Source organism: Notolepis coatsorum (genome assembly GCF_963971535.1).
Source record: "Notolepis coatsorum genome assembly, chromosome: 10".
Lineage (NCBI taxonomy): Eukaryota > Metazoa > Chordata > Actinopteri > Aulopiformes > Paralepididae > Notolepis > Notolepis coatsorum.
The window spans coordinates 59197786-59210183 of NC_140174.1; the positions used below are offsets into that span (position 1 = coordinate 59197786).

Below are 12398 nucleotides of genomic sequence, written 5' to 3' on the forward strand. Positions count from 1 at the left end.
CTGGACATTTACTGTATGCCATTGAATCATCAAAGCCTTTACCTTCTTCTTGTTTTGCCCATGTCCTTCCATGACCTTGCAGGCACGCTAAATCCAAATGCGACCTCATAGTCCTTATAAATACATTGATACCATATGCACTGGACATGTATGAATGTTCCTCTCCTTGACCTTGAAGACCAGTCCATTGATATCATGTGAGGTAGAAGTGATTCTCCTGTACCTTATAGATCCAAATTTAATACCAAATGGGTTTGAATCCTTACTAGTGTTTTTCTATGATCTTGTAGATACTCTAAATCTATTTATACCATATAACCATGGCTTTATCCAAGTGTCTTCCCACTACCTAGTAGAATTTACAAATCCAATAATAGTATGTGGGGTTGGTCTTGCTTGAGTGCTTTTTTCTGACCTTGTTAAGAATCTAAGTATGTTGATAGACCCTGACGTTGTAGATCATAATTTGATACCATATGGGTTTGGACCTTTAGATTAGATTACTGTAGATTAGATTCAAACGTATTGTCATTGTAGTCAAGTACAGTACAAACAAGGTTTGGCTCAAGTGACTTTCTCTGACCCAGTTGAGAGTTTAAGTCCAATAATACCACATGGGTTTGGACCTGTTCTGACCTTGCAGACACGGGCCACCCTGGAGACTCTGGTCTGGCTGGGGTAGACCATCTGCTCCTGGCTCCTCTCGGTGAAGAAGAAGTAGACCTTGTCATCATCGCCAATGGAGCTGTTGAAACTCTCTTTCAGCAGCACGGAGCTCACAAAATCTGCCTCTGTAGACACAAACACGCACGCACACACACACACACACACACACACACACACACACACACACACACACACACACACACACACACACACACACACACACACACACACACACACACACACACACACACACACACACACACACACACACACACACACACACACACACACACACACACACACACACACACACACACACACACACACACACACACACACACACACACACACACACACACACACACACACCAGATTAGCAGCCTATAAAGGGTCTCCTAGCTAACCAGATAGAGAGAAAGACTGGAGCTTTTAAGTGTAATTGAATGGCCAAAGCTTACACCAATTTCTAACATAATACAATTTTTGATATGTTGCAATAGGATTGTTGAACTATTGCAGCTCAGAGAGCTGACAGCACCAACTGCGATTGCATGATAGCATAGATTCCAATAATAAAAAAAAAAAAACATCCTTTTGTTTTGATATTACAGATCTCTTGCACTATAGCCTTTTCATGACCCTCCTCATGAGATCAAGTGTGTCAAATGTCAGTGAGCTGATACCCACTATACATACTACATACCTACTATACATACTACATACCTACTGTACATACTACACACCTACTGTACATACTACATACCTACTATGCATACTACATACCTACTGCACATACTACATACTTACTATACATACTACATACCTACTATACATACTACATACTACATACCTACTGTACATACTACATACCTACTATACATACTACATACCTACTATACATACTACATTCCTACTGCACATACTACATGCCTACTGTACATACTGCATACCTACTATACATACTACATACCTACTATACATACTACATGCCTACTGTGCATACTACATACCTACTGTACATACTACATTCCTACTGCACATACTACATGCCTACTGTACATACTGCATACCTACTATACATACTACATACCTACTATACATACTACATGCCTACTGTGCATACTACATACCTACTGTACATACTACATACCTACTGTACATACTACATACTATACATACTACATACCTACTGTACATACAACATATCCACTGTACATAGTACATACCCAATAGCCATCTTGTGGGGGCCTCCTCTGTCCTCAGGGTGGGGAAGGGGAAGTTCCGCCGAACATCTGGAGAGCTGCGGAACTCATACTGAGAGGCTGTGAACATCTCACCATCTATAGAACCAGACACATGAACTCACACTGAGAGGCTGTGAACATCTCACCATCTATAGAACCAGACACATGAACTCACACTGAGAGGCTGTGAACATCTCACCATCTATAGAACCAGACACATGAACTCACACTGAGAGGCTGTGAACATCTCACCATCTATAGAACCAGACACATGAACTCACACTGAGAGGCTGTGAACATCTCACCATCTATAGAACCAGACACATGAACTCACACTGAGAGGCTAACATCTCACCATCTATAGAACCAGACACATGAACTCACACTGAGAGGCTGTGAACATCTCACCATCTATAGAACCAGACACATGAACTCACACTGAGAGGCTGTGAACATCTCACCATCTAGAAGAACCAGACACATGAACTCACACTGAGAGGCTGTGAACATCTCACCATCTAGAACCAGACACATGAACTCACACTGAGAAGCTGTGAACATCTCACCATCTATAGAACCAGACAGATGAACTCACACTGAGAGGCTGTGAACATCTCACCATCTAGAACCAGACACATGGACTCACACTGAGAGGCTGTGAACATCTCACCATCTATAGAACCAGACACATGGACTCACACTGAGAGGCTGTGAACATCTCACCATCTATAGAACCAGACACATGGACTCACACTGAGAGGCTGTGAACATCTCACCATCTATAGAACCAGACACATGAACTCACACTGAGAAGCTGTGAACATCTCACCATCTATAGAACCAGACAGATGAACTCACACTGAGAGGCTGTGAACATCTCACCATCTAGAACCAGACACATGGACTCACACTGAGAGGCTGTGAACATCTCACCATCTATAGAACCAGACACATGGACTCACACTGAGAGGCTGTGAACATCTCACCATCTATAGAACCAGACACATGGACTCACACTGAGAGGCTGTGAACATCTCACCATCTGTGCACGCGGCCGGCACAGTGGCACAGTCAGGGGAGTAGCTGGGGGGGGGGGTTACGATGATTCCAAGGGCCCAGCACTGGGGGGGCCCAGAGAACACTATTATTATTTTTTATTAATATGGTTTTATTATTATCCTAAAGTAAGTTAAACACTTTGGCTGCCTAAGGTTAAATTCATGATATACCATAGATTGCCAGCGCTATTTGTCTATGGAGAAAGTCCCCTTCTTTGCAGGGCTATAACTTTTTTAATTCTATTGCTACATTGCCATTATTAGGGCCCATTCAAAGTCCTATATGTATTGTTCATTGTGTAGCAACGTTAAACTTTTTCATTCACATATTCATAGTAAAGTATGGTCTAATGTATAAGTATGTTTTCATCTCTTTCTGCAGCTTTCTCCAGAACGTGATATATAGCCCCAAATGCATTATATTGATGATGAAATACAGTTTGATGGCAATCAGCGTGATATAAAAAATTACAACTAGACGTACTTCTAGAAGTTACTACACGTCATCTGATGTTGACCGGATGGGCGAGGGGGCGTTTATAATTCTGTGGGCAGCGTTATACCAATCATCTAATGTGGGTCAAATGTTGATAATAGCAGTTAGTATCGAAGACGGTAACGTTACACGCTCAAACTCACCCCAGTCTCCGCGCGCCGTTGGGCGATCATCGTAGAGTAGAAATTCTATCATTATGGGATGGCGATTTACCCGGTCCATCTCCAGCTTGTATAATGGTATATACGTCCAAATCATGTTGTTTATCGAGTTATTGGCAATCGATCGCTATGTAGCGTGACGAGCCAGAGTCCCGGGACATGTACCGAGTGGCCGGAAGCAATACGGACGTCTAGCACAACCTCTATGGCACATCCTGTTTAAGCGATTGCGTCGATCGGCCACCAGATGGCGCTCCTGAACCGCGAGAGAGCTCAGTGGGTCCTGCTGGTGGATCTCAGGCCAGCGGAGGGGACATATGAATCCGATCGCAGATTTTTGAAATATTGATATAAGGACGCTGTACAGCGTCCTCCGGCAACTTGAGCATGGCCCGCAATGACGTCAAAACACGTTTCATGGCAGCCAAAGTGTTAATGTAGATGACTCAAAAGTATAATTGCCTGTATTATAAAAAAAATAGGTAAAAACCATATTATGCGTTTTCATCAATAAATAAATGCCCCAAATGTGTTAAGTTTGCGTGCTAACGCGCGCTCGCATGGATTGGGGGCCCACAAATAGATTATTTCATGGGGCCCAGAATCACCAGCTACACCCCTGGGCACAGTGGTTAGCACTGATGCCTCACAGCAAGAAGGGTTCGAACCCCAGCAGGGGGCCTTTCTGTGTGCAGTTTGCATATTCGTCCTGTGTTCGCGTGGGTTTCCACCCATATCATACATGTACATGCATGGTAGGCAGGGACTACTGATGTTCTAGCTAATTAGCTAAAATCTGGCACATTTACATTTATGTGGAAACTGAAGATGTTCATTAATGTGCACTGTCCCTGGGTAAAAAAGAAATAAGCAAACTTAAATTTAAACTTAAATATAGAAGAACATGATAACATCATGACTTTGAAAGGATAAGGTTCCATTTGACAAATTAGTAAATAAACAGTTCTTCACATGTGATTGAAGTTAGATTTTCAACACTTTTTAATTATGTAAAAATGCTCATTAAAAAGTTTATATGAGTTTAGTACACTCATTTGAGTAGTGGAAAAGGGGTAGGATTAAATAAGTGTATACTTCTTCCTACTCCTTTTCGAACATGTAGATTGAGTTGTTTTGCTTTTGTTATTGTTTGTTTGTATTCATTGCATGTTCGAAATAAAGATTTCAAAAAATAAATCGTCAGATGGTATATGAAAATGTTAATGCTCAGCATTAACTCAAAACTACTCAGAACGCAGATAGAACCTTATAATTGCAAGCTCACAAAATGTTTATTGAAGTGTGTGTGTGTGTGTGTGTGTGTGTGTGTGTGTGTGTGTGTGTGTGTGTGTGTGTGTGTGTGTGTGCGTGCGTGCGTGTGTGTGTTTGTGTAAAAACGCTAATTAAAATGATTATATTCGTTTTGCCATATGGGACGTAAAAATGTAATGCTCATTATCTCAAAACTACTCTGAATGCAGATGGAACGTTAATTCCAAGCTCATGAAATGAAGGACAGAATAAATAAAAGGAAAAGGCTTGTGATAACGGTTAGAAACCCATGAAGGGTAAAACGATGAAGATGGTGGTGCAGTGATACCACAGCTGAGGCAGTGGGCGTACAGCTGCAGAGGTGGACATGTAATGACTCTATGAACCCTGCTTGTACTAGTCATTAGTGGTAACCAGCAGGGGCGTATTTAGGATTGTAGGAGATCCGGGGCTTAGCCCAGATAGGTGCCCGTTTCTTTTTATTAATTTTTTTATTTTTTTTTTATTTTTTCTTTGGCAGGCAAGGGGTGGTTTGGAGGGGGTCAAGCATGACCCCCTCCACGGCAATTTTATTTTTTATTTAATGAACCTGTATGTGCAATTTCCTGCAATATAGAGCCTTCAATCTTGACCAATAAAGCTGCTCTTTTCACTATAAAACTCAGTTAACCATAACGTAGTTATGGTTAGATTTATATATTGGGGGGGGATATATCATATTTTTCATATGATCAAAAAGTGGTGGAGCAAGAGCATACCTTTGCTCCCCCAAGTTCAATAGTGGGAGAGCAGAGATGCTCCGAATGCTCTTATGGCCAGGCGTCTATGATTCACTGATACAAAATAAAATAGTGCAGTGCAATAAAATAGTTAGTAAAATAGAATAAAATAATGCAATAGTGCATTGCAATAAAATAGTTATCATCGTATTTTTTCGGGAGGCCGGTAAGGAGTGCATTACAGTAGTCGAGTTGGCTTGAGATAAAGGCATGGATCTGGTTTTCAGCGTCCTTTTGATTTATAAATGGCCGTACTTTAGCTAAGGTGGAAGAATAAAGTTTTTGTCAACTTGTTGATTGTGATTTAAAGCTTAGGTCTGAGTCTACCATAACACCAAGACTTAACTCACTCAAATACAGTTAGCAGCTGGATAGACCACAGATGGAAATTAGCTTCTGCTAAATCTGGTGCAAACATATTTTCATGTAACAATGATGAATTGTCAAAAAAAAAAAAAAAAAAAAAAAATTTAAATAGATTCGGGGCTTTTCAGAAAACATTCGGGGCTTGAGCCCAAGTAGCCACCCCCTAGCCCCGCCCCTGGTAACCAGGCCATGTTCACATGTACACAGGTGTTTTTATTTATTTTTTTAAACCATAGCCTTTTCCACACGTTTTGGCCTTTTTTCCCCCCAAACACACAAACTGGGTTTTTAGGTCATTTTTTAAGATGTTCAGCTCAGTTCTTTTTAAATACACTGTGGGTATTCGTGTGGACGGGTGTAATCAGAGTTTATGGAAAATGCTGATTGTGACAGATATTTTTGAAAACGTAGTATTTTCTCTGCATTTTTGCACTTCAAGTCACGCCATCCGGTCACTTCATGTGAGTGTTTTGTCCCTGTTGATGTTGATGGAGGGATCTTCTAAAACACCGTTGTTGTGGACAGGATTTATTTTTAAACAAAGGAAGATAAAACCCATTTTAAAAAATCCCTGTGTATGTGTGGACGAGGCCTTAGACTGGCAGGTGTCCATTTGTTCAGAATTTAGTTTTGATAGCAATTACTATAAGAAAGAAAACTAGTCCTGAGAGAATTCATAGCCTCTATGTTGAGATCACAGGCGGTGCTTATTTTTGCGCTGCATCTAGAAATGAATAATTTCACACTTTGTTTTATTTATTAAATATATCTTCAAGGCGTGGCTGGGTAGCGCAGTGGACTAAGCACTCTCCTACCACCGCAGAGACTCTGAGATCGAATCCAGCTGTCAGCGGTACCTCCGGCTTGGTCAGTCGTCCCTACTAACACAATTGGCAATGTTAGCGGGTGGGAAGCCGGTGGGGTATGTGTCCTGGTCGTTGTAGTTGAAATAGTAAAATACTAAAATGGCACGGAGCAAGATCATGAGGGGGAATAGAGGCCATGGCTTTTTGGTTGATGAAGCACAGAGACAACAAATGACAGTGGCTCGGGAGGTAGGGCAGTCATCTGGTAATCCGGAGGTTCCAGTTTCTTCGTCAAATGTATATACTCTCTTTTTTAGACTCTTTTTGTATCACAAACAGTACTGTATTTGTAAATCTGGTATGTCATAAATGTATAGATGTAGCAGTATTGTCTATCTGTATGTCATGTATGTCATATATGTTATGATGAATTGAAAATGGGGGACCCTGATGTAAACAAGACGAAAGTCTTTCTCTGGTCTGCATCCCCTTAACAATTGTGTGTATTGAGCTGTACTGTATTGTACCCATTCTGCAATCTGTTAATAAACTTTTCAATCAATCAATTTCAATCAATCAGGTTGGCACCTTGCATGGTTGCCTCCACCGTCACACAGAATGTATGAATGAATGGGTGAATGAATGAGTGAATGTGAGGAACAAATTGTAAAGGGCTTTGGATAAAAGCGCTATATAAATGCACCATTTACCATTTGACAGTGTGTGCGCTCGCCACACACAATCTGGACATTCAAGAAGGGTTCCATGGTGTCATGTCCTCCACTCCTGTCAAGTCCTCAGAGCCCTCAGTCCTCATCCCTTCCTCTCTCTCTCTCTCTCTCTTTGCACTCTTTGTCTCAGTCTCTTTATTTTTTCTCAAGAATACTTTTTTCTCATGAAATCTACCGTTCAATGAGTAGAGAGAGAGTGGTTGCAGTGCAGACAGAGTGGAGGTAAAGTAACATTAATTATTATGTGTCCATTTATGCAGGACACGTAGTCCATATGATGGACACCATTTATTACTATTGAGACGGACAGACACTGAAATTGTGACTAACTGAGTTGTGCTACATGGACCCAAACAGTGCAGACAGAGTGGAGGTAATGTAACGTTAATTATTACAAATGGTAACTGTGACATTTCTGATTGACAATAATAAGTATTAGCATTAGGTTATTGCAATAGGCTCAATAAACACAGATCTTATTTGACCATAATTTATCCCATTTGTCCAGAACATTGAAATCTATGTGGACCAGCACCTCTATGCACATATCATCTATGAATCCCTACCCTCCTTCAAAACCGCCCTCAAAGAGCATCCTACGGGTGGCTGCAATTAGAAACATCTTATATCTTACTGTAACTGAGGGGTACAATTCCCTGACTGTATTGATAAGTATGGTATCATTAAACCACTACCGTCTTATGTACTTTAATTACTGGCCATACAGTACATGATATATAAATATGATGAACACTTCCCACAATGAATCGGTTCCACACAAAGTTGTAATTAAGTATTTATTGCAGGGGAGCTCCAGTAGCTCACCACGTACCGCGAGTGCTATTTCAGCGCCGTGGACAACCGTGCTCGCACGGATCTGGGGCTGAGCACGTTCGAATCCCGGACGGCAGCCGTGCCTTTCCCAGAGTGTCTTTCCCCCCATCTGAACCCTTTCAGCCTGCTTCTGTCGGTCGAACTTGACCAAGTATGAATGCGACGAAAAAGCGATAAACGCTAAAAAGAACCAGCTGACTGGTCAAAGTTTAAAAAAAAAAAAAGTATTTATTGCAGCAAAAGGTACATAATATACTTCTCTATTTTACTTTGGATGCGCTTATAAGGCAAAGGAATGTGCGTAGGCAAATCAATAATGAATGTCCATTCTCTGGTTACGCAGGAGGTAATTATACAACCTGAATCTTAGGGAATTATATCTATGGTACACTAGTAATATATAGCGGGAGATACTGGAAGGGTCCCCCCGGTTGTAAGCCAGCAGGGGTAGAGGATCTGTCGGTAGTAGAGCCTGGGTCAACGATGATAAGGAGACTCCGAGTACGGGAGACGGTGCAATAAGATCTTGATCCACAGACGAATACAGCTGTTCTCCGTAGCCTGTAGATCCACAGGGAAGAAAGCTAGCCTGCCTCAGGCTCTCTGAGGCGCAGACTCGACGTGGCTCCTCACAGGGTAAATCCCACACACGTGTAGGCGTCGGCGATTCTCCGCTCCATTAATCACAGGACCAAAAGCAAATATAATCCAGCCGCAAAGGGCTATGTAGTCGTCGGGTAGATTAATCCAGTGTACATGTCCACACGGTTCTCGTCTAGGGCTCCTCGGGTGAAAGCGCCATGAAAGCAGCCCAGCCTGGATAAGCTCTCTAGCTGATACGAGGAAGCGTTGGTGATGCTGGTCACTGTAGAACTTTAGCCGCACGATACACTATACACAAATAGACTATTACTGACTTAATAGAAATATGTCGCACTCGACGGTATAGCGCCAAACTCTGACAATTCAGTTATTAATTTGCACGCGGTCTCAATGCTCTTATTTGGGGCCAAACAGGCCATACTTCACCGCACGGAGTATCGTGGGTGAGGCTTCAACTTATTGGGTAACATACTTCTATATTCACCTGCGCCATATTTATATGCACGGCGAACAATCTAGTGCCAACCTCATTTCTGTCTCGTATTCTTGGGCAAGGCCGGGCATGTACAGACATGTCTTGACGGTGGCTTTGAACCTGACTCTGGAGGCATGGCCTTGGCGCCTGTGGACCGCTGTCCAATAGGAGAATGAAATATTATGGTCTGTACTAGGCTAAAGGGATATTCCGTGTATATGTACAAGGAATATACAAGGGATATCAAACGATATACAAATATTATGCAATATATATCAATCAAGACGAAAGTATTTTTCTGGTCTTCATCCTCAGTTGTTAGTATTGAGCTGTACTGTATTGTACCCATTCTGCAATCTGTTAATAAAGTTTTCAATCAATCAATCAAACCAATTTTTTCTAGCGGAAACCCTGGCCCTGTCGTAAGAACCCGGTTCTGACTCCAGCTGGTTGCCAGATCATAGACTCTGTCAGTCACGTATCAAGTCAAGACTCTAGTTACTGTTCTGTCAGTTTCTAGTAATTCTCGTTGCTGTTCCACCAGCATTCGGCCTTGTTTCTAGTTGTTCTCGTTGTTGTTCCGTCAGCATTCTGCCTTGCTCTAGTTATTCTTGTAGTTATTCTGTCAGCATATTTTCATGTCCTCATTCCTGTTTGTCTCCTGTGCCTACAGACGATTCTGGGTCATTACATACCTACTACCTGCCTGCCTGTCTGTGTTCTGCATTTGGGTTCCCAGTACTAGCCCTGACACATGGATTCATGGACTGTTCTGAGAGGCCTGACACATGCAGAAGGCATATGCAAGGTGGGATTACGGCTCCTATGACCACATACAGTAGACTATAACCTATGATATCTTACCTGTGTTTGCTCAATGTTAGGGTGAGAATTGTGAGCTGTCATCTATGCTGTGTAGATTATAGTAATGCTACAATGAGGCCAGTGTATCCTTTAGCTGGGTGATAAGGACACCTGTCTCCTACAGTACAATGAGGAGGCCAGTGTATCCTTTAGCTGGGTGATAAAGACACCTGTCTCTTACAATGAGGAGGCCAGCGTATCCTTTAGCTGGGTGATAAGGACACCTGTCTCCTACAATGAGGAGGCCAGCGTATCCTTTAGCTGGGTGATAAGGACACCGGTCTCCTACAGTACAATGAGGAGGCCAGTGTATCCTTTAGCTGGGTGATAAGGACACCTGTCTCCTACAGTACAATGAGGAGGCCAGTGTATCCTTTAGCTGGGTGATAAAGACACCTGTCTCCTACAATGAGGAGGCCAGCGTATCCTTTAGCTGGGTGATAAGGACACCTGTCTCCTACAATGAGGAGGCCAGCGTATCCTTTAGCTGGGTGATAAGGACACCGGTCTCCTACAGTACAATGAGGAGGCCAGCGTATCCTTTAGCTGGGTGATAAGGACACCGGTCTCCTACAGTACAATGAGGAGGCCAGTGTATCCTTTAGCTGGGTGATAAGGACACCTGTCTCCTACAGTACAATGAGGAGGCCAGTGTATCCTTTAGCTGGGTGATAAGGACACCTGTCTCCTACAGTACAATGAGGAGGCCAGTGTATCCTTTAGCTGGGTGATAAAGACACCTGTCTCCTACAATGAGGAGGCCAGCGTATCCTTTAGCTGGGTGATAAGGACACCTGTCTCCTTCAATGAGGAGGCCAGCGTATCCTTTAGCTGGGTGATAAGGACACCGGTCTCCTACAGTACAATGAGGAGGCCAGCGTATCCTTTAGCTGGGTGATAAGGACACCGGTCTCCTACAGTACAATGAGGAGGCCAGTGTATCCTTTAGCTGGGTGATAAGGACACCTGTCTCCTACAGTACAATGAGGAGGCCAGTGTATCCTTTAGCTGGGTGATAAGGACACCTGTCTCCTACAGTACAATGAGGAGGCCAGTGTATCCTTTAGCTGGGTGATAAGGACACCTGTCTCCTACAATGAGGAGGCCAGTGTATCCTTTAGCTGGGTCATAAGGGCACTTGTCTCTTACCTATGAGGAGGCCAGTGTATCCTTTAGCTGGGTCATAGGGGCACCTGTCTCTTCCCTCCTCGAAGCCTGATGAGAAGCGGAATTTTTCTACATCCTGACAGAGAGAGAGGAGAGACAACTGTCAAATCACTTTGATTCAAGGCTGATGCAAATGTTTCAAAGCTTCGAAGCTTCAACTGCTGCCATGGTAATCAACGCCAAATAAAAAATGTTGATGTTTTCCATTACCACAACCTTGCCTACATCAACAGCTAATAGAAATGGTAATCAAACATTAATTTAGAAAATCAGATAGTCTCAGACATTTTGTCATACGAACTTTCAGAAAACCTGTAGTCTACCCCATGGCTCTCATCTACCTGCGGCATCGAAATTTTGCGTGCAGGAAGAATGAAGCTTTGATTATTTGCTGAGAATTACCATACTACTGATGTTTTTAAGGTTTGTTTACATTGGTAATGTTTGTAAACACTCAACTAAAACAAACCTATATTCTAATTTACAATGGGCTGAAAAAACTCCAAAAAGAGGCCCTGGAAGGTACATACCTCAATGTGTGCCTCACACACTGCCTTATTCAGTTTCAAGGTTCTGCATCGGCTGCATTTCTCAAAAGCTAAACATTCTCAAATGTTCCCAAATGTAGATCCCACATTTAGGTCCACTTACTGTCCTAACCTGTCCACTTACATGGAGTGCAATCTTCAAAACACTGTCAGAGGTCTTGGAAATGGAAATTCAGCCAGATCCTATGATAGCTATTTTTGGCCTAAGAGGAGAAAATAATGAGCATCTCTCTGGAACTGAACTGCAGATGACAGAGTGTGTTAAACTCCTTCTACACTAGAAGTCTCCTCATCCATCATCCATCATCTGGTGAGAAGTGATGCAGAA

At 42.5% G+C, this 12398-nt stretch overlaps 1 protein-coding gene across 1 annotated transcript in view; it reads right to left on the bottom strand.

Moving 5' to 3' along the window:
* The window catches only part of sema4gb (sema domain, immunoglobulin domain (Ig), transmembrane domain (TM) and short cytoplasmic domain, (semaphorin) 4Gb), a 146092-nt gene that overhangs the window by 33313 nt on the left and 100381 nt on the right, over positions 1-12398 (bottom strand). The window contains 3 exon segments of the mRNA XM_084322784.1: positions 637-791; positions 1893-2006; positions 11505-11598. Of these exon segments, the coding sequence (XP_084178910.1) occupies positions 637-791; positions 1893-2006; positions 11505-11598 (363 nt within the window).